General features: G+C 40.2%; 1 protein-coding gene across 1 annotated transcript in view; it reads left to right on the top strand.

Moving 5' to 3' along the window:
- zgc:113307 (uncharacterized protein LOC553753 homolog) overlaps positions 1-23,132 on the top strand; it is a 36,057-nt gene extending 12,925 nt beyond the window's left edge. The window contains 3 exon segments of the mRNA XM_043716569.1: positions 1,212-1,420; positions 1,422-1,530; positions 19,197-23,132. Of these exon segments, the coding sequence (XP_043572504.1) occupies positions 1,212-1,420; positions 1,422-1,530; positions 19,197-19,348 (470 nt within the window). The 3' untranslated portion in view covers positions 19,349-23,132.
- Positions 23,133-23,994: the final 862 nt, after the last annotated feature.

The following is a 23,994-nucleotide window of genomic DNA, read 5'->3' as shown; positions in this document are numbered from 1 at the left end:
TCCTGTTTCTGGATTCTCTCAGTGACAGGAAGTTTCCTTTCTGGATTTACCCAGTTGAGGACTGTAAAAACATTCAATGCTTCAAAGACATCATCTTTTATTTTTCTAAATTCTATAAATAAAGACCTAGTCTCCTTAAAACTCTCCTCATAGAACAAACCCACCATTACATGAACTTTTGTGGCCCCCCTCCCTGGTAAATGTAATTGTAGATACTAAGTAACCAAGGAGTCAAACCTATCTTTTTGGTATTTGTGGTTTAATGCCATACTTTATAATCAATACGTACATATAGCCACAAGGAATAAAATTATTACTTTGTACAGTATTACTAAATGCAAAGCACATATTTTCAGGGGACAACTATACAGGGAAAACTTTACTGTTCCTTGGTATTAATCAATTTATTCATTTTATTTTTACCTTAAATTCAAGTGTAGAAGTAGTTTGTCCAGTGTTTCATCCACATCCCACACAAAGTTTATGGATTGAATGAATGAGCTTTATAAATGAAGATGGTCTCAGTTTAAGTTATGGCTTTGTGCTGAGTTAGATAATCTCTCTGGCAATGGTAAGGACATTTCAATTGGCATCTGAGCTGCTGGATTGGAAATGGGACATTGTGCAGGATTTCTATTTCATATAATTATCTGGCAAGACCTGATGGAAAGGTATGTGCGTCAACATCAGCGAAGACAGAACTGGAATTAATTTTGTTGCCCTGTACATTCAAATAACCTAATAACATTTACTATCAATACCCATTAATGGATAATAGCTGTCTGAGGGATGTACAACCATGTGTCTGAACCTAGTGGACTATATCCAACATTGCGGCAACATCTTCGGGTTAAGAATGGATGAGGCCAAATGCAAAAGAGTAAATGGGATGGTTTCAAGAGGCTGAATGTAAGATCCAGTTGACATCCATTAATGGGGTTCTATCAGTCCTTTAACTGCCTCATTTGGTTACCCACTCAAATTCCATATCTCCCCATCTTTCTCCTGACCCCAACAGCATCTAAAAAATAACCTGCCCAATGACAATTTAAGTGATTTTCACCAGAAATTTTTACCTGTATTTTTAGTCATTATGTGTATTGCCTTCTGTTTGGATTCCACTTTGTTTTCAAACCTATCCAATGACTAAAACAAAATAAATGATGTAACATGTTTAACTATGAGTAATATATTTTTTTCTACCATGACAGGATTGAGGTCTGTTATTCATCTAGATTTGAGTTATAATCAGTTGTCTGTGTTTCCCAAGAATCTTCCAAATACAATCCAATGATTTTACTGCACCAACAATCTTGTCAAAACTCTTATGGAAGATTGTTTGACACAGTTTCATCAACTCCTTTATCTGCATTTGAGCCATAACAAGCTCACCAACGATGGTCTGGCTCCAAATAGTTTCAAACATCTCCAGGCTGATTGAACTAGGCTTGTCTCATAACAACTTCACCTCCATTCCACAAGTCCATGAAAATCTTCAGTATCTCTATATGGAAGCCAATCAGATCAGAGGTAAGAATTTTTCACACGTTACAAATCCTTTGATTCACTGACACCAGCATCACTTTATTTTAGTAGGTGGTCAGCAAAATGTCTGTTGAATATCCCCAGCATATTAAATGTAAAAATTCCCAGAAGATTGTAAGATGTAGAAGCAAATGTATTCCGCTCAGGCCATTGAGTTAGCTCCACTATTCAAAGAAATTACAGTAGATCTGATCATCTTCAACTCCACTTTGCTGCCTTTTCCCAATTAACCTCGATTCCCTGACAAATTAAAAACCTGTCAATCTCAGTTTTGAATATCGTTAATAATCCAACCTCTCCAGCCCCCTTTGGTAAAATGGTGAACAAACTCATTATGCTATGAGAGAATAATGTTTCTCCTAATTTCTGTCATTATGGGCAACCCCTTAACCTGTGATTGTGCTATCTCAGCCTAGACTATCCCAGATGGGGAAAAGGCCCTCAGTTTCTACCCTTTCAAGCCTCCTAAGAATCTTGTAAGCTTTAATGGGGTAAATCCGACCAGAAATCAACTAAGTGTCATTTTCTCCAAGGTTCATAGAGGATTTCCCTCCATGGGGAGAAACTGAGGACTGCAGATGCTGGAGATCAAAGTCGAAAAGTGTGGTGCTTGAAAAGCACAGCCGGTTAGGCAGCATTCGAGGAGCAGGACAGTTGATTCCTAATGCCACATTTCTGATGAAGAGCTTGTGCTCAAAACGCCAATTCTCCTGCTCCTTGAATGCTGCTTGACCGGCTGTGCTTTTCCAGCACCACACTTTTTGTCTCTTCCCTCCATGAGGCCTTGCAGGTTTTCTGTGTGATTGCCCCATTAGCAGATACTATGCCTCAATATCACACTGTGTGCTCAATAGTAGTCCAATTCGTTGGTATCCATCACTACCAACATGACACGTTACTGGTCAGCAGCCCTCAGTCAAGGACGAACACATCTTTACGGCAGTGTGCTACGTCAATCTTATACCTGCACTATGTACCAGCAACTTATTGAGCAAGCAACACACAGCAAACAAGCTGTCATGTTTCAAAGTCTTGGGGAATCAGTCCTCCCTGAAATTTATGGAGGCACTTGTTTGTCAAAAGGTCCCAGTGCAGTCAGTCAAGGGCAGCCGCTGATACCAATCCAGTGGATTGACCATGATTATGCATCCATGATATGGTAAAGCAAGTCTCAGAAAGGGATCATACAGGAGGGTGGATTGAGAAGACTGGATTATGAAGACCTGACTACAGGGTGGCCAGGTATGGGAACTAAATAGCCAGGGGTTCTCAGTTTTTTTTTAGGAAGGTCAGACAAAGAGAAAAAGGAGGAAGGATAGAATTAACACAATCGTGAGAAAGGAAAAATATCTCCAGCAAAGTGAAATTCTTATGGGTAGAGCTTAAAAGCACCAAGGGACTGACAATGATAGTGAAGGTTATATATTGACCACTAAACTGTACTGGTAATGTTGGGGAAGGCACTGAATAGCAAATTAATGATGCAATCAACAAAGGTATTGTTGTAATTGGAGGTGACTTTCATCTGCATATAGTTCAAGCAAATCAAATCAGTAATAGCGCCCGTAGAGGAAGTATTCCAGGAGTGTGTCTGAGATGGTTTTCTGGATCAGTACATTGAGGAAGCAATTCAAGAACAGGCTGTCCTAGACTAGGTATTGTGTAATGAGAAAGGAATAATTGGCAATCGAGCTGTGTAAGAGCTCTTTAAGGAAAAGTGATCATAATATAATTAAACTCTTCATTCAGGTGGAGAGTGACACAGTTGATTCTGAGTCCTGATTCGAAATGAAACAATCTACAAAGGTAGCTGGCTATGATAAATTGGGGAACCTTACTTCAAAGGACGGTAATGGATATGCAATGGCAAACATTTAACGAGTGCGTGGAGGAGCTGTAACAATTATTCATTTCTGTCTCGCATAAAAATAAACAGGCAAGGTGGTCTGATCCATGGCTAACAAACAAAATCAAGGATACTTCCAGATCCAATGAAAAGACATGCAAATTGGCTTAAAAAGCTGCAGGCCTCAGTATTGGAGCAGTTTAGAATTCAGTAAAGGAGGACAAAGGGACTGATTAAGAAGTGGAAAATAGAACATGAGAGTATGCTTGCAGGAATCATACAAACTGATTGCAAGTTTCTCCAGGTATGTTGAGGAGAAAAAGGTGAGCGAAGACAAATGTAGGTCACTTGCAATCAGAAACTGGGCAAGTTATAAAGGGGAATGAAGAGTTGGCAGACCAATTAAATACATATTTTGCTTCTGTCTTCACAATTCCCCCAAAGATATTGGGGAATACTGGGTCTAATGAAAGGGAGGAACTGAAGGAAGTCAGGATTAAGAGGGCGGCACGGTGACACAGTGGTTAGCACTACTGCCTCACAGCGCCAGAGACCCGGGTTCAATTCCCGCCTCATGTTGTGTGGAGTTTGCACATTCTCCCCATGTCTGCATGGGTTTCCTCCGGGTGCTCCGGTTTCCTCCCACAGTCCAAAAGAAAAATGTGCAGGTTAGGTGAATTGGCCACGCTAAATTGCCCGTAGTGTTAGGTGCAGGGGTAAATATAGGGGAATGGGTCTGGGTGGGTTGCGCTTCGGTGGGTCGGTGTGGACTTGTTGGGCCGAAGGGCCTGTTTCCATGCTATAAGTAATCTAATAGTTAGATTTAATCTAAATAGGGAAATGGTATAGGGGTTTAAAGGTCAATAAACCCCTAGGGCCCAGACTACCGAACGAAGTGGCCCAAGCGAAAATGCTCACCTTTCAAGATTCTACAGACACTGGAATAAGTCCTATGATTGGAGGGTAGCTAATGTACCTGTACTGTTTAGGAAAAGGTGATAGAGAGAAAACAGGAAATTATAGCTGACATTAGGGAAAATGCTAGAATCTATTATAAAAGTTTTTATAGCAACGCATTTCTGATCTTATTGATGGAGGAAAAGTCATTGATGAAAGAGCTGAAGATGGTTGGGCCTAGGACACTACTCTGTGGAACTCTAGCAGAGATATCTTGGAGCTGGAATGACTGATCTTCAGAAAACCACAACCATCTTCCTATGTGCCAGGTATGACTCCAACCACTGGAGAGTTTGATACCATCTACCCATTGATTCCAGTTTCAATTGAGCACATTGATGCTCGCTTGGTCAGATGCCGCAATGATGTCAAGGGCTTATACTCTCACCCCACCTCCGGAATTCAGCTCTTTTGTCCATGTTTGAACCAAGGCTGTAACTAGGTCAGGAGCTGACTGGCCCTGGCAGAACCCAAACTGGGCATCACTGAGCAGGTTATGGCTGAGCAGGTGCTGCTTTATAACACTATTGATCACACCTTCCATCACTTTACTGACGATTGAGAATAGACTAATGGAGCAGTAATTGGCTGGGTTGGATATGTCCTGCTTTTTATGTATCTGGGCAATTTCGCACATTGTCTGTTGATTACCCATGTTGTGACTGTATGGGAAAAGCTTGGCTAGGGAAGCAGCAAGCCCTTGAGCACAAGCCTTCAGTGTTATTGCTGCAATGTTATCAAACCCCATAGCCTTTGCTGTATCCAGTGTCTCTAAGCATTTCTTGATGTCACGTAGAGTGAATCAAATTGGCTGAAGACAGGTATCTGTAATGCTGGGAACCACTGGAGGAGGCTGAGATGGATCATCCACTCGGTACCTTTGGCTGAAGATTGCTGCAATAGCTTCAGCCTTACTTTTTGCTCTGATGTGTTGGGGTCTTCCAACATTGGGGATAGGGATATTTGCAGGTCTTCCTCCGTTGAGTTGTTTAGCTGTCCACCATCATTTATGACTGGAGGTGGCAGGACTACACAGTTTAGATCTGATCCATTGGTTGTGGGATCACTTCTCTGTCTATCTTGCCACTTATCCTGTTTGCTATGTAAGTTATCTTGTTTTGTGGCTTCACTGTTTGACACCTCATTTTCAGGTATTCCTGGTGCTCTTCCTGGCCTGCCATCCTGAACTGTCCACTGATCCAGGGTTGATCCCCTGGCTTGATGGTAATGGTTGGGTGGGGGATATGCTGGGACATGACATTATGCATTGTGCTGGAGTACAATTCTGCTGATGTTGAATGTCCACAATGCCTTATTGAGGCCCAGTCTTGAGTTGCTGGATCTATTTGAAGGCTGTCCCATTTAGCACGGTGATAGTGCCACAAAACACAATAGAGGTTGTTTTCAATGTGAAGGTGGAATTTCCTCTCTACAAGGAATGTGCAGTGGTCACTCTTACCAATACTGTCATGGGCAGATGCATCTGCAGCTGACAGATTGGTAAGGATGAGGATAAGTATGTTTTTCCCTCTTTTGGTTCTTTACCACTTGATGCAGACCCAGTCTAACAGCTATGTCCTTTAGGACCTGACCAGCTCGATCAGTAATACAGCTGCTGAGCCACTTTTGGTGGTGAACATTGAAATACCTCACCCACAGTACATTTTATGCCCTTGCCATCATCAGTGCTTCCTCTAAGTGTTGTTCAACATGGAGGAGTACCGATTCATCAGCTGAGGGAAGATGGTACATATCTACCAGCAGGAGATTTCCTTGCCCATTTTTAACCCGAAGGCATGAGACTTCATAGGGTCCAGGATCAACATTGATGCCTCCCAGGACAACTCCATCCCAACTGTATACCAGTGTGCTGCCACCTTTGCTGGGTCTGTCCTGCCAGTGGGACAGATTATATATGGGATAGTGATGGTTGTACCTGTGACATTGTCTGTAAGGAATGGTTCTGTGAGTATGACTATGTCAGACTGTTGCTTGACTAGTCTGTGAGACAGCAGAAGCCCCCTGATGTTAGTAAGGAGGATTTTGCAGGGTCGATATATTGGTGTTGGCTGTTGTCTTTCTGGTGCCTAGGTTGATGCCAGGTGATCCATTCAGTTTCATTTCTTTGAGACTTTGTAGAGATTGGTACAACTGAATGGTTGTTGGGCAAAGTCAGAAGGCAATTGAGAATTGCTGTGAAGCTGCTTGTAGGCCAGACCAAGTGAGGATGGCAGATTTCTTTCCCTGAAAGACATTTGGGAACTGGATGGATTTTTCCAACAATCAGCAATGGTTTCATGACCATCAGTAGACTTTTAATTCCAGATTTTTTTTTGTTGAATTCAAATTTCACCATCTGCCATTGTGGGATTCAAACCCAGGTCCCCAGAACATTAGCTGAGTTTCTGGATTAATAGTCTAGCGATAATACCACTAGGCATTGTCTCCCCATAATTTATATTAATGACTTAGATAGAATCATAGACTCGATGAGTGAACTTAATGTAACATCTCCAAGATTGAAAAGTTAGGTGGGAGGGTAAACTGTGAGGAAGATAGAGAAATGGATGGGTAGATGCATGGCAGATGAAGTATACAGTGAATAAATGTGAAGTTATCTACTTTGATTGCAAATCAAGAAGGTAGATGATTATCCAGAATCCTCCTCCATTCTGTTTAGCTCAAAGTCCTATGTACAGCTGTACTTATTTGATTCATTTCAACTCTTACACAATCTTGTCTCAATTCTGTCACCATGCATACCATCCTGGAGTGTATGAACCTCTTGTTGTGATCAAGGTAGCTAAATATTTCTTACCATGATCTTGGTATCAGGAATTCTCCCCATATTCCCTCACCTTTCTGATTCTACTCTTGACTTTTGAAAATTTTCCATTTCCCTAATCTTTCAAACTAACTAACAATCACCCTTTCAAACTCCCTCCTCCATATCTCAGTATCTAATTTGTGACTCCCTCTTAAACAGCTAAATAGTGAATTCAGGAAAATCCTGTTAGTCCAGGGAATGGGTAGAAAGTGGAACTTGCTTTCACCACAAGTATTTGAGGTGAAAACTATAGGAGCATTTGTGGGGAAATTAAAACAAGAAGGAGAAAAGAATGGTAGAATAAGTGGATGGGCATAAAATGAAGGACAGTGTGAGAAGGCTTATGTGGTGCATAAAGACTGGCATGGATTGAATGGCCTGTTGGCTTTGCTGTAAACATTATTGATTACCTTTTCATACCTAAGCGCTCTTGGCCCCAGTACCAATTTCTACAGGTAAATAGACCCTTCCATTAATGTGGAAGATATCAAAGAGAAACAATTTGGCACGTTGGCTCAGTGATTAACACTGCTGCATCACAATGCCAGGGACCTAGGTTCGATTCTAGGCTGAGATGACTGTGTGGAGTTTGCACATTCTCCTTGTGTCTGCGTAGGTTTCTTCCCACAGTCCAAAGATGTGCAGGCCAGATGGATTGGCCATGCTAAATTGCCCATAGAGTCCAGGGATGTGCAGTCTAGAAGAATTAGCCATGGGAAATGTGGGGATAGGGTAGAGGAGTAGGTCTGGGTGGGATGCTGTTTGGAGGGTCAGTATGGACTCAGTGGGCTGAATAGCCTGCTTTCACACTGTGGAGATTCTGTGATGATAAGTCTTAAGTAATGCATATTCTCTATAAAGAACACGTAAGTTCCTCATTCTCCAAATACTTCCAAGAGGAAAATAAATACTGGGCAAATAATAAATATGTTAAAATATATTAAATATAGGAAGGAAAGTATTCACAAGAATTATTTTAAGGAGCTGTTTGACTTGGAGGCTATGGTGGTGATTTGGTGGATGTGTTCAAAATGATGGAGGATTTGCACAGAGTAAATAGGGAAAGAGACCTGTTCCTCTTTCCAAAAGAACTGAGGACACCAATTTAAGAAAACTGTCAGAAGAAGTAACAGTGACACGTGGAAAATTTGTTCATGTAAGAAATGGTTAAGATGCAGAGAGCATTAACTGTGCATGAGACAGAGGCAGACTCAGCTGAGTGGTTAGAGGTTGACAATGGGCACAAGACCATGAACAAAGAGAACTGGATAGTTGTTTGAGGAGAAAGCTGTGGGGCAAAGGGAGGCAAGTGGGATGAGGCAAGCTGATCTTACAGACATCTGAGCGTGGAAATAATGAACCAAATGATCTCCTTCTGTGCTGTAAGCATTCAATAATTATATCTAGCATCTTGAATCCTAACTTAAATTACATTCAACTAGGATTAAAATAAATATCCCAAATGAAGCATGCCTTAGCCAGTTTTGATACTTAAGGTGATGTTAGGCTGCCTGAGAGAGACTTATAAGTATTAGGGACACCATTATATTCACAATGGATGATAATGATGCATGGGCTCATAAAATTCTCCCCTTTCTACAATTACATTGTAATGTTATGCTGCAGAAAGTGGATAATCAAAACTTACTGAACACAGTACCGCACACCTACTGATGAGTTAAAAAAAAGCAGAGCCTCCCTCAGTCTGTCGTAACTGCTGCAATACTACATTGTCCTGAATAAATTGGGATAAATGTCGCCTATTGTAGCTTGTAGTTCAATGCATAATAAAAGCTTTCCCGGAAGAACTGAATGAAGACAATCTATTCAATATTGAGACATCCTATAGCTGCCAACTTTACTCCAGTGTTGGACTTTGTACCAAACCTTTAATTGTGTTCTCAGCAACAAGCCAGTTTCCATCAGGAGACTGATGCCCAGATTTTCCACACCACGCTGTCTGATTTATGAGTGGATAGGGGTTGACAACGGGCACAAGTCCATGAAATTTTGCTTATTTTTCTCCCGAACGTATCCTCCAGTCAGTGGGAGGGAATTTGGTCATAAGTCATCGACCTCAAACATTAACCATTTCTTTCCCTGCAGATGCTTTATGACACATCCAGTTTTCATTTCTGACTTCAGTATCTGTGGTGTTTGACTTTGCCTTAGTATTTCTATCATGAAAAAGGCTTCAAAGCTAGAATCACTTACACATAGCATCCTGTAAAATGGCTGATATATCTGTCACAATGAAGTAAAAATAAAACAGAAAATGAGAAACTGTAAAAATATACCATAATGGCACAGAAACAGTAACTATAAACAACACAAAATCATTGCATATTAACATTCATCTGGATGGCGCCAAGAGGTTAAATTAGTTACAACTTGCTCAGTTGGAAAATTTGAACAGATTTGGCTCCAGAAAAATGGACTAACACAATATGGTGAATTGCAACAGGTTAACATTACTTACAGACATTTAGTTCATTCAAAGTATATTGAGACTTAGCCCTTAGTATGAGGAGGCACTCCATCAACAGCACACACAACTTGACTTGCACAAATATTTACTCAAATAATAGAACACTCATTTAGTATCTTGCATGAACTCAAAGCATTCCAAGTCCTTTAGCAGCCAATGAAGTTCAAAACTCCTAGAAAGAATTACGTGGGATAGTATATACTGTATTTGAAACATTATCAGAAGTGAGATCAGATCTGATAATGTTGCACTTAATTTGCTATTGAAGGTAGTCTTGATGTCCATGGCAGTGGAGTGATGCAGATGACATTCTATTGTTCTGTTGCAGGCTGTTTCTTTGTCTGATCACAGACAGGCTGGACATTCAGGCAGATTATACCAGCTAGTGATGGATTTTATAATCACTGTCTAGAATGATCCTTCAACACGCACCAGTGGTGATTTATTTAATCATTCATGAATTCGGAAACCATTCCTTTGCAACTGCTGCATTATATTTGTGCAGAGAACTGAACAGCACCAGCAGCCCTTAGGATATATATCCAGAACCATTTGAAACAGATTGGTCATAAACCAACACAGCAAATCTCTTCAGGCAGCTACAACATTTCCAACTTGGCTCCAGTAGAGGTAAAAGTGACACTATTGGAAATCTGAAATTAAATTTACGGATGCTGAGATGTAAAGCACATTAGTCAAGATGTGAAAGAGGAAGAACTTGCATTTATATAGTGGCTTCATTATCTCAGGATGCTTCAAAGTGCTTCACTGGTAATTAATCACTTTGGAGTGTCATCATTTTGCAATGAGAAAAAGCCTATTTTCTAATCCACAGAAGGATCAATGAGACAAAGAGCCAGACCTGTTTCCATTACGTTAGTTGAGAGACTAACAAGTTGGTTTATCATCTCAACCAACAGATGGTACCTCTGAGAGTAACGCACTTCCTCAGCACCTCAATAAATAATTAAGCCCTCAACTCTCAGGAGTTGAATTCAAATTCACGACCTTTTGACTCAGAGACAGAAGGGAAAGGCAAGAAGGAGACACATAGATGTAGTGCTTAGGGCTTAAAGTGATCAAAGAATATGGAGCAAAAGCAGGAACAAGATATTGAGTTGAATGATCAAACGTGATCATATAGAAAGGCAGATCAGGCTTGAAGGTCTAGCCTTGTTCTTAATTCCTATATCTAGGTTTCTATGCAATGCTGGGCTGAGGTAAAAAAAGATAGATTAATGTATCAGGTGAACCATTTCATTCTCGGATTCTCTCTTACTCAGTCCAATCAAGAATGGATTGCTTTACTATTTGGCGATGAATACAAAGAGCAGTGACTTCCAAATTAGGATCATCAGCGAGACATTTTGCCCATTATTAGCAAGTGCCAGAACAAAAAAAATTGCTAGAGTTTTACTCAAACTTTTCCATCTAATTTCATAATTGCGGATGGCAACATCATTTCAGTTAAGTAGTAACTGCAGCAATTACTCACCGTCTGTTTTTCCACAAGTCTGCTGTTTTGGTTCTGGAGGTCTCTGATGTAATGGGTGCGGTTTGTACTGCTGCGGATCCAGCACGGGGCTTTACCCAAGAGGAGCAAGATTGGGCCTGAGCCTTGCCGTGGCCTATAGTCTCCTGACAAAGCGGACTATACCAGCCGTTTTTTCATTATACATTTCCAATGGCTGAAGCCACAAAATAGAGGCAGACTATTTGTCTGAAGGAGCTGGTTAATTCATTTTACTTCCTTACCCGGTCCCTTAGTCCTGCAATCTTCTTCCCTTCAAATATTTATTGTCGTCATGACCTGGAGGTGCTGATGTTGGACTGGGGGTGTACAAAGTTAAAAATCACACAACACCAGGCTATAGGCCAACAGATTTATTTGGAAGCACTAGCTTGAGGAGCGCTGCTCCTTCATCAGATGGTGGATGAAGATGCAGCGCTCTGATAGCTGGTGCTTCCAAATAAATCTATTCGAGTATAACCTGGTGTTGTGTGATTTTTAACTAAATATTTATTGAATTCCCTTTTGAAAGTTACAGTTAAATTTGTTTTTACTGTCTTTACTTTTCCTGTTAGAAATGTGTCAAAAAAAAAGGCTCTGATGTTAAACTGAATGTAAGCAGATCAGAGAGCCTGGTCTGTCACTATAAGAAAAGATCCTTTAAACCTAGTTTAGGTAATGAAGGCATTTGCTATTTTCTCAATTTGCTTTTATATCCAAAATTGACAGTCAAAGGAGGAGGAATAATGCAAATTAAAAAATTAAACATGCCTTCTTTTGGAAAAATAGTACAGAGATGTAGGCACAAACAATAAAATGATTAGGCTAGCTCTTATGTTTTTTGGCTAAAGCTGAGTTGCATCATGTTTTTGGCAACCATTTTGGTGAAATGCTGAATGAGTTCTGATGCTTTATCTCACCAAACACACTGTATTACGTACCTACTCAAACCCATGGCATCCCTCATGACCGATTCCAGCCCCAACTTATCAAATGCCAAGCCCAGAACAACTCACCACTCACGGATAGCTGTCTACATCATCTTTAAAAGGCTGCTGTGCATTCCAAAGCTGATGTGCTTGATAAAGGACATTTATAGAACATGGGAGGAGAAAGTGAGGACTGCAGATGCTGGAGATCAGAGCTGAAAATGTGTTGCTTGAAAAGCGCAGCAGGTCAGGCAGCATCCAAGGAACAGGAGAATCGACGTTTCGGGCATAAGCCCTTCTTCATTTATAGAACATGTCAGAGAAGGGGAGGATGGCACCGTGATTTTCTGACAGGGAGCTGGTAGTCCTTGTAGAGGGTATGATAGAAAGGACTTTTCCCAGAGGACAGGCAGGGGAGGCCACACCACTGGACTCTGGAGGTCTGATTCCAGGTCCCTAACCAGATCAGTGCCATATCCGTAATCCAGACCAACAGTCAGCAATACCATAAGAAGGTCAATAACCTTCTGCACTCCACTAAGGTAAGTACCACACTCTTCGCTCTGCTACCTCACATTCATTCTATCTGTGTCTGCACACACTTCCCACTAAGCTCTGCCACTCTCAGTATTTGCAAGAAGACTTTCGCTCACCAGCTCTTGCAACACTTCAACCTCCTCACTTGGAGATTAAAACATGAGGCTCCTCTCTCCCCGTGAGGATGTTTGATGGCGGGCATGGGTATGATGGGCTGAAGGGCCTCTTTCCATGCCAAAACAAACCATGATTCTGTGGCTGGATGACTCCATGACTGCACCACCTCACCATAACCAGATTAATTTATTACTGCTGGCATAATCCAGAATGGACCTGGTATCCTTGGCATCAGTGCCATCATGAAAATTTTATAGTAGCCCAGACAAGCTCTATTAGTCTGGAGATGCCCGGCATGGTTTCTGATGTCTGCTCTGGCAGTAGGGGGATATTGGCGTACCACTTTATGAGCAGAGACCTGACCCTGTTCACTCGTTTGGGATGTGCTCCCATCTGCAATTCAAATAGCAGCTGTGCCACCAACTTTCATCTTCCTTATTATTACTCTCTGTCATTCCAGGAGGAAAATAATCTCAGTACAAGGCAAAAAGAGTCAAGATGGGTGCCCAACATTCTGCCCTTACATGGAGAGTATCCCGACTTTGACCACCCCAAACAGTTGACTAACTGGCGCTGGAGGCTGCCCTTGACCTATTGTGCTGGGAATCCCTGACTGAAGGCTATCTCCCTTGACATGTCTCAGGAAAGCTGACAATGACAAGCATCTTAGTTTGTGCCTTTTCACTAAAGGGAACATCTCTACTGTGAGCCCGGTATCTCTGACTGAGGGCCAAGGTGCAAAGAGGCAAGGAAAGGCAAGGCATGGATGCTGTGAGCCTCCAGGTAGATTCAAAGCCAGTGAGCATTAACGGCCTGGAGATGTAGCCTGGTACATGTGCTGAACTGGGGGCCTGTCCTTGCAGCAGCATTGCAATGACATTAGCTATTGTGCCCTGAGGTAAAACATAGTAGTGTTGTAAGTGGATTGGAGATATGTCATGGACTATCTTAGAGGCTGGCACAAGTTGGATGCCAATGTCTGCGAATGTGGGGTACTTGTGGCTGGTATGCATAGTGCAGGCCTTGAGACGTTGGTGTGGCAAGATAAAGTTTAACAAATACCCAATCTGATTTCCATGTCAAGAATTCTTGGGTGTCTAATTTGTTCAGGGCATAATGGTGGAATGGGAAGCTGCCAAGTTGTCGCTGCTTAGCAAGAATCTCACTTCAATAGTCAGAACTTAGTTAAAAGTAAACACATCAAAGTATCTTTCACAGGAATTCTCATTTATTTCTGCTACATTTCTCACCATAGCCCACATTGTTCAGATCCCTATAAGATTCCATTCTCAGTAACTCAAAGGTGAGTGTATACCAACTGAGCCACAGCAAAGTCCTTATTGTGCATAAGATCATGAAAAAGTGTTATATAAAAGATGTTTAGTTGAAATTAAAGCATAGGTACAGACCATTCAGCCCAACTAGTATGCAGTGTACACAAGCTCCCTTCCAACTTTTCATCTCATCAGCAAATTCTTTTATTCTTTTATGAACTTTCCTAATTTTGTTTGACCGGCATGTATGCTATTTGCCTCAATCACTGCATGTAAAAACAAGTTCTACATTTTAACCAAGTATGGTAAAGAAGTTTCTTTTGAATTCCTTATTGTTTTGTGTAGTAACTATCTTAGAGATATGATCTCCCCCTCTAAGAGTCAAATAAACTAAGCAAATTCTATTTGATGTTTGTATTATAACTTATCACATCATAGTGTAAATATTAAGCAAACACACTAAAGTGCCTACTGCCAGAGCAACATGGATATGGGAGTCATAAACAATGATGGAAATATATTTCACTCTTCAAGTCATTTATGGCAAATGTTCCACAAAAGACTTGGATATAACTCTACAAATGTATTCAACATAAACACATTAAAATATTACACGTCAAATCTTAGAAATGACTTTAGCAAATATTATACAGACTCTCCAGGATTGTTAGACTTTCATGATGTTGATGTACCTTACATCATGAAACACTTTGAAGGAAATTGACCACTGCTTTTGCTGTCCACATAGACAAGACACACTTGTTGAGAATAATGTCCCAAGAGTCAGATCTCTTCCCTCTGAAACCTTGGAAAAAGCCATTCTATTTCATTTTTAAACACAGTATTTGCTCTTCTTTCCTGAATAAACTGACTCATAGACATAATTTATTTGTTGGTTTGCATTTTGGGATGTGGTCTGTTGGTTAGAGCTACTTCAGAGACAAAAATCAATTCAGACAGGCCCTCACTTAGCATCAGTACCATTCATTTCTCTCCATTATAGTCTTCTCTCCTAGTTCCTCTTTACTGTTGTTAATAGGCAAGCAAAGAGAAAAAAAACTTGCATTTATATAGCACCTTCACAACCTTAGGAAATCTCAAAACTATTCAGAGTCAATGAAGTAGTTTTGAGGTGCTTTTATGTTGAAAACCTAACAGCCAGGCTATGTACAGTGAAATCCCACAAAGAAGATCATTTTTGTCCATCGTATGATTACATGATTATTTGATTTAAGTGGCTGTGAGGGATAGATCTCTGTCAGTGCACAAAGGCAAACATTTCTGCATCCTTTAAATAGTGCCATGGAATGTCGCATTTCATCCTGAGAAGGTGGATGGTTCCTTAGTTTAAATATTTCCCCCAATCCCCATTATCCATAAGGAGTTGACCACAGTCAGTTCAAGTGCAAGGAGCCTGAGGATTAAGGGTAGGTCAGTAGAAGTGCCATTGAGACATCATTCTGTAGCAATGGAAGCCATTCCTCTAGACCATAATGGTCAAGTACTACAGTGTGAGGGCTAGTTCCTGGCTTGTAACATCTGGTTGGAATGCTACTGGGCTTGAAATATAGTGCCTGGGGTGTGAAAGCTGGAAGTTCTGGCAGTGGTGATATGTCTACCTCTTCAGCTGCTCAGTCCCAAAAGACAGTTATCCAAAACCCTGCTTGCCTAATTAACGAGATGAAAATTAGAAGATGACATGAGAAAAGTCACTCCAAGACATACTGTCTAGGTGCTATGAATTTCACTCAAAAATGCACTTTAACTACAAATTGAAACTCTACCCATTGTCCTTACATAAGCTGAGCTGGAAGGTTCATTTTCAGACGTTTCAGCACCATCCTATGTAGCATTATCAGTGAGCTTCCGGTAAAGCATTGGTGTTAGTGACCCACTTTCTATTTATGTGTTTAGGTTTCCTTGGGTTGGTGATGTCATTAACTGTGGTGGCTTTTCTCCTTTTTTGTCATGGGGTGGTAAATGGGGTCCAAGTCGATGTTTGTTGAGAGAGTTCTGGTTGGAATGCCATGCTCCTTGGAATTCTTGGGCATGTCTCAGTTTGGCTTTTCCTCAGATGGATATGTTATCCCAGTCGAAGTGGTGTCCTTCCTCATATGTATATAATGATACTAGTGGGAGTGGGCCATACGTTTTTGTGGTTAGTTGATGTTCATGTATCCTGGTGGCTAGTTTTCTGTTTGTTTGTCCAATGTAGTGTTTGTTACAGGTCTTGCAAGGTATTTTTTAAATGTCATTAGTTGTGCTTATTGTTTGTTTGGGGTCTTTTAAGTTCATTAGCTGCTGTTTTACTGTGTTGGTGGCTTTGTGGGCTACCATGATGCCAAGAGGTCTGAGTAGTCTGGCAGTCATTTCCAAGATGTCTTTGATGTAGGGGAGAGTGGCTAGGGCTTTTGGACACGTTTTGTCTGCTTGTTTGAGTTTGTAGCTTTTCAACACCATTCCTGATGAAGGGCTTTTGCCTGAAACATCGATTTTCCTGCTCCTCTAAAAATAAGGTGTCAACCTGGTGAAGCTATAATGTATGGCTAATTGCAATTGGATAGGCATGAAGTAGACAGTGCTAAGCTAAGTGATTCCATAACAATTCTGATCAGATCTATGCTCTGCAGTCCTGTAATATCCAGCTGCGAATGGTGGTGACAAATAAATAACTAATAAGAGGTGTGGGTTGGTAGGGGGGAGCCTCCATAAATATCCACATCCTCAATAGTGGAGGAGCCCAGCACAATAGTACAAAGCACAAAGCTGAAATACATGCATCTACCTTCAGCCACAAGTGCTGACTAGATGACACATTTTCACTTCCTTCTGTGATCCACAGCATCACGGAGTACAGTCTTCAGTCAATTTAATTCACTCCACATGATATCAAGAAACTGCTGAAAGCACTGGATACAACAAACAATGTTTTCTAATATTTTTTAATGCCTGCACAGGCTGCAGAATTGCTGCAAAGACTGTGTCTCCTGATAACATTCCAGCAATAGTACTGAAGATTGGTGCTGTACAATTAGCTGTGCCCCAGGCTACTTGTTCCAGTTCAGTTACAGCACCAATATTTACCAAGCAATGCTGAAAATTTTCCGGATATATTCTGTGTTCAAAAAGCAAGACAAATCCAATAAAGCTGTCTATCTCACTATTGGTCTACTCTCAATCAATAGGAAAGCGCTGCAAGCAGAAACAATAGTACAATCAAGCAGTAATTGCAAAGGAATAACCTGCTAACCATTATTCAGTTTGGTATCCTCAAAGGCCATTTGGCTGCTGACTTCATTACAGCCTTAGTCAAAACATTGGCAGAAGGGCCAAACTCCAGACTTGAAGTTAAGTGTGACTGCTCTAGACATCAAGGCAACATTTGACAGTGTGTGCTGTTAAGTAACCTTTGCAAAATGGAAGTTGGGGAAGACTCTCCACTGGTTGGAGTCATACCTGGCACATAGGAGGATGGTTGTGGTTGTTGGAGGTCAGTCATCTCTGTTCCAGGACATCTCTACAAGAATTCCTTAGGGGAGTGTCCTCGGCCCAATCCTCCTCAGCTGCTTAATTAATGACCTTCTCTCTAGCAGAAGATCAGAAGTGGGGATGTTCGCTGATGATTGTACAATATTCAGCAGCATTCCTGAGTCCTCAGATACTCCAGCAGCCCACATCCATTTCGGGTCACATCAAGGCAACATGTAGCTTTGGAGAATAAGTGGCAAGTAGTATTTGCATTACACAAGTGCCAATCAATGGCCATCTTCAACAAAAGAGAATCTACCCATTGCCCCTTCATGTTTAAAAGTATTACCAGCATTGAATCCCCTATTATCACCATCCCGAGTGTTATCATAGAACAGAAACTGAATTGGGCAACCATATACATCCTACAGCCACAAAAGCAGGCAAGAGGCTAGGGATTCTGTGGCAAGTAACTCACCTCCTAATCCCCAAGGCCTGTCCACTATCTATAAGACACAAGTCAGGAATGTGATGAAATACTCCCCACTTGCCTGGATGAGTGCAGTTCTAACAAAATACAAGAAGCTTGACATCATTCTGGACAAGGAAGCCACTTGGGTGGCACCTGATCCACTAGCATCAATATTTACTCTTTTCATTATCAGAGTGCAGTGTCTAACTCTACAAGGTGCGCTGTTGCAACTAACCAAGGTTCCTTTGACAGCACCTTCTAAACCCACAATCATAACCACTTTGAAGTACAAGGCCAGTATGGTAACACTGCAAACTCCCCTTTGAGACATTCACCATCCTGACTCGGAACTATAACTCAGTGTCACTGGGTTAAAATCCTGACACTCCTTTCCTAATAGCACTGTTGGTTTTCCTATACCCCCACAGGAATGCTGCTATTCAAGAAGGTAGCTCATCAATCCCTTCTCCAGGGCAATTAATTCTAAGTAATAAATGATGCTCCAATGGTAATGCCCACATACTCTTGAGTGAATAAAAAGAAAAACATGTTCATGCTTTGATACACCAGGGCAGGTTTTGTTATGATATTTGTCTTGCGAATAAGTCATGTATCAATTGTTGAGTTAAAAATTAGCTTTATTTACAATGAACATAAAAGTTGGAAAATTTAAAGACACCAACTATAGGTGGATGTCATTAGGAATGAATGTTCTACATTCTACCTTGACATAGCAAGGTTTATACTCAACATATCGGAGATTTGTTTTTATTGCACTTCCGTGGTATAACTAATTTGCTTTTTATAACCATGTTCAAACTACAAGATAATTTGAAATGAAGTAAACAAGATGCCTACTAAGTCTCCCATGATTTGGTTTTGTCGCTGCATGAACTATCATGTATCAATCCCAATTAAAAAAAGAGTAAGCCACTGAGCTCTGATAATTACTATGTGATGTACCCTTACAATTCCATTTAGAATGTGATCAAAAAGTGTCAAACATTAGCAAACACTCAGAAATGCATTTCCTTTGACATTATCCGAGGCAGAAACATGTATGAAAATCAGGCCACTGGAACATTCCTTCAGAAAATCTTGACAGTTGTGTTTAAGGCAAAATGTGATGAAAATAATCTCTTCCCGTGCTTACGGATTTTTGTAGAAAACAAGATTGTTAAACCAGATTTTACTCATGATTCTTTATTTTGTATTCTTTCACACAGAACTCAATGTAAGCAGTTTCAGTCACAAGGTAAACCCAGTGGATTATTCCCAATTGAGGATTCTCCGTTTGGATGAAAACAAGTTAACCTACAGCCAAATTCCCAGTGACTGTGTGAATTGTTTAAGAGAAATTACTGAAATTATTGTATAACTTGATTTCAGAATACCACAAACTTCGCAGCAAATGTAACTGTCTATATGTAACATAGAAGAAGACCTGCTTATTGTTGTATTCCTAATATTTTGAATGTATAAAAGACCAGATCCTTAGCATCCCCAAAGACCCATTAGTTATGATGAAAAGAATGTCAGATGCAGTCCCAATTAAAACTATGACCTGTTAGCATACTTAGGCAACACATTCCTTCCCATGGCTCCTCGACAGGGATGAAGGTTAGATCAAATATAAAAGCAGAAGTTCCCATGAGAAATGACCTTTATCTCTTTCAGGGCTAGCTGCATAATTGTGGCATTTTCTGTACTTACTTAAGAGTCCCTGCATTTGTTAGCAATTTTGAGTTGGGTTTCATGATTCTAGCAGAATTGTGTGGATTTCAGGTGATGGATCTCACAACACTAACCCCTTTAGCTCTTCAAAAATAAACTTGTAGCTTGAAATGTGCATGAACTTTGTCAGCTAGTCAGTTTGAAACAACTTTATGGTGCATGCCAACAAAGGATTTTTCCCTCTTCCCTTATGGGGCATAGCTGTTTTTGACAGTGAGAGAACTGAAATAAACAATAAATCTGTAGCAAATCACTCAACACATTGCGGTGCCTCTACTAATAAGTGTCCACTTGCAAATCAATCAGTAGTCTCTTCTCATGCAGTAAAAATAATTATTCCTTTTGAAATCTGATTTTCTTGTGATTCTGTCCTGATTAGATGAAAATCTTCAATGGCATGTTTCTTGTACCAGTAATACTCAAGTACTGTGTCATAAAATGATTCAAACCCCAAATGTTAGATTGGACCAGATTGGCTAGATGGCTCTTTCTTGAGAGTAGGATACTCTCACACTGGATAAATTACATATTATCAGGCTACTTTCATTTGCAGGTTTATTTTGGCTCATGGTTCATTATCACAAATAATAGAATTGCAGGGCCTTGTTAACTCATTTGGTGACCATATAATTTAGATTAGCACCAAGCATTTGGATTTGATATGATTACGGCTCAGGTAGACTAGGGGTCAGCATTCACACCCAGTCCCTGAGAGGGAAAGACAAAAGCAAACCATCACAAACAAAGAAAAAGCCAAGTAAAAGAGCTCAAGCTGAAGCATAAGTGGTCAAAGAGTTAAAGAACTGCCTTACCAAAACACAAATTAAGGAAGAGTATGAATTCTATCAATGAAACACATTCAACTGGTTGCATCTGTGCCAGCTCTTTCAAAGAGCTATTCAAGTGCAGCTATTCAGCTCTCTTGCTGTATCCAATTCCATTTTAGAAGTTACCATTTAATGTTTCCACCATCTTTTGATGTAATGCTCCGAAGTCACCACAAACTGCATAAAATTGTTAATATAGATGAATTTATCAATCATATGAACAAGGAACAAGAAGAGGCCTGTTCAAATCTCCTTGGGATCTTATATGTTTCAATTAAATCACCCTCTGATACTTCTGAATGCCAGCAAATATAGGCCTAGCCTGACTAGCCTTTACTCATAGGACAATCCATTAATTCCAGATATTAATCTAGTCAATTTTGTCTGAACTGCTTCCAATGCATTAACATCTGTCCTCTGTCAGTAAATACAGTGATCAGTCCAGTACACAGTACTCTAGATGCAGTCTCATCAATACCCTGTAATTATTCTTACGAACTTATACTCCACAACCACCTGATGAAGGAGCAGTGTTCTGAAAGCTAGTGCTCCCAAATAAACCTGTGGGAATATAACCTGATGTTGTGTGATTTTTAACTCTGTATAAGTAAAGCATGACCTCCTACCTTTACATTCAATTCCCATCATAATAAAACATGATGCTCTATTTGCTTTCCTGATGACTTGCTGCATCTGCATACTAACTTTCTGTGATTCATGCACACCATATCTCTCTGCATCGCAAAGCAATTTATGATCCCTTTTTAGTTATTTCAATAACTTTTAATACGTTTTAGTTGCACTTCAGCCCTACGTTCCTGGTCTTTGGGCACTCAATACAGAAGGGTGTCTGCAGATTGTAGGACCTCCTCTTGAGTCAGTTCCTGGGCCTGGCCAGGCTAGCTATAAGCAGGTACAAACAGCAGGTTGTGGATCAGGTCACATCTACCAACTCTCTGCCCTTCTTCCATGGTTATGTTCAAGCCCGGGTATCATTGGAAAATGAACATGTGGTGCCCACCAATGCTCTTGATACCTTTAGAAGAGTTGGGCACCACGTTTTATTTCTCCCTCCAAGTCCATTTTAACTTAGTCACTTCTCAATCTCCGTACAGCCCCCCACCTCACTTTTGATGGCATGCATTGCCCATAATGGGTTTTGCCTGTAATTATTGGACTGGCTTCACAGGTGTTTTACTGGTGATGGTCAGTAAGTTAAAAAAAACAATGAAAAAAACAGATGCAAGAACAGGTCTGTAGAGCTGTCTGTCCTGGACTGGGACTAGCTGATGTACATCATGAGTACTGGCTCTGTTTTGCTGCGTAACATAAATGGTGTTCCTTTCCAGTCAGGCTTCTGAGTTATTATATATACTTCATTACCATAATCCAAATCATTTACATCAACTGGAAAGGGTTGAGGGTTCAACTTGACTCCTGTAGTATACCAATTGTGATAGCCTCCAACCGAAGAAGACGCACTATTTCCTCCTCTCTGCTTCCTGTTGGCAAGCCAGTCCTCTATCCATGCCAATGTGTTACCCTGCTGCACTATGAGCATTTCTTTTTCACAATGACTTTTGATGTGGCATCTTAGTAAATGCTTTCAGGAAAGCTAAAGACAATACATCCACTGGTTCCCCTTTATCTATGGTAAAAGTTACTTCTTCAAAGCACTCCAATAAGTTAGATTTTCCTTTGACAAACTCATGCTGGTTCTGCCTGATTACTTTGAAATCAACTGAGTTAGATCAGAAACTCAAGAGATCTTGCAGTATCTGTGGAGAGAGAAACAGAATTCACTTTTCACATTTGATTTGATGCTTTTTCAGAACTGGAATTCCATAAAAGAGTCAAATTGGGCTTGAAATGTTGATTCTATTTCTGCCTTCAGACATAATGAATTTCTTTAAAACTTCCCGTTTTATTTCAGATTTCCAAAATTCACAGCCTTTTGCAATTAGTTGATTTGAATCCTTTCCCTCTCCTCTGTATTCAATCAAAATCCAAGGATCACCCTGAGGTTGCTGATATCTAATGATATGACAATTTGAGATGATAAAAGCTTTAATCCATGTAAATCTCAACATATAATTCTCTTATTGTTAAACAAGTTTGTCCCTTTAAAGTCAGTAAATGTAATTTCTGTAACTAAACAAAGCCTGAGGTTAGAATGTAATTGAAATACTGAATGTTGAAATCCACAAGCCATGGCCTGAAATATTTACTGTTTCTTTCTCCCGATGTGTTGTCAGACGGGTTGGGTAATTCCAGTATATTCTGAAATTTATTTTCATTTCCCGGCTTCTGCTAAATCTTATTTTGAGATTTTAATTGTTGTTTCATGAGGGAGGTCATACCACTTGGAAGGAATTTGTAAAACTTTGGTTTCAGGTTGAATCAAAAACAAGGTAAAATTAATGATTTTCTTTCAACATTGAAACACTAAAGTGTGATGCATCTAATGTGACTGACATATCCAGAGAGATTATTTGTGCTGCTATGCTTCAACCCTTGAGTGAATATGTTGCTTGGATTCTACAAGCAAAACATTTAATGTTAAGTCTTATGAATAACTGTTCCGTATTGAGATACCGTAACCAGGGCTTCTAATTTGAGTTTATGTGAACAAATAAAACAATCACTCTAATTCAAGTGTTTGTGAAAGTAAACTGTACAATGAGTTGGAACATGTATAAAAAATAGCATTTTTATTCATCAGGTCTTTTGTTCTTTGATAATTATTCAAAACAGATTATAGTCAGCAGGATTCTTTAGGGGCTTTTTCATTGATTAGCTAATTCTTCCAAGTTTAATTATAACACTGAATGATTGCTATTGACTGGCAGCAGCGCAATTAATTTATTTCCCTTAGTTGTTTGGTTGGGCTTTGAAAAATGCAGTTAACAATACAGAGGTTTTTCAAATCCATCTTTGGCACAGAGTTTGCATGCAGACAGACTTTTAGTGGTATGATTGGCACTGTGTTTTGGAAAATCAGAACACAGAACACCCTTTGAAGTATGCTGCATCAAAATTAACCTGAGCCTTTTTTTAAATAAAAAAAAATTCTTAGGGGTGAGTTTGCTCAGTGTTTTGCCCTCTATACTGTCATAATTGTGACAGAAAGTAGGATTTAAGCCAAACGTCTGCCAACAGTGGGAAAGAAGCCAATCGATTTCATTTGCTATGAGTATTCTCTTAGCTAGCATCGAAATGAAGAATGTTGCTGTGGTGGAACAAAACACTTCCTCATTTCAGAAATCCAGTGGCATTCAGAAGCCAGTCCTGAAAACAAAACCCGAATGCAAAACCATTTTCTTCCTATTGTAGCGTCACTAAAATTCCAGATGAGGTATTTCCAACTACACCATTGCCATCTCTATTTTATGCATCAGATGCTCCTGAAGATGGATTGGAAATGACAGACCATTGGCAGCCAGAAATTATATAACTGTAATAG

The sequence above is a fragment of the Chiloscyllium plagiosum genome, chromosome 26 (genome assembly GCF_004010195.1).
Source record: "Chiloscyllium plagiosum isolate BGI_BamShark_2017 chromosome 26, ASM401019v2, whole genome shotgun sequence".
NCBI lineage: Eukaryota > Metazoa > Chordata > Chondrichthyes > Orectolobiformes > Hemiscylliidae > Chiloscyllium > Chiloscyllium plagiosum.
This window is presented reverse-complemented; position numbering and strand designations above follow the sequence as displayed.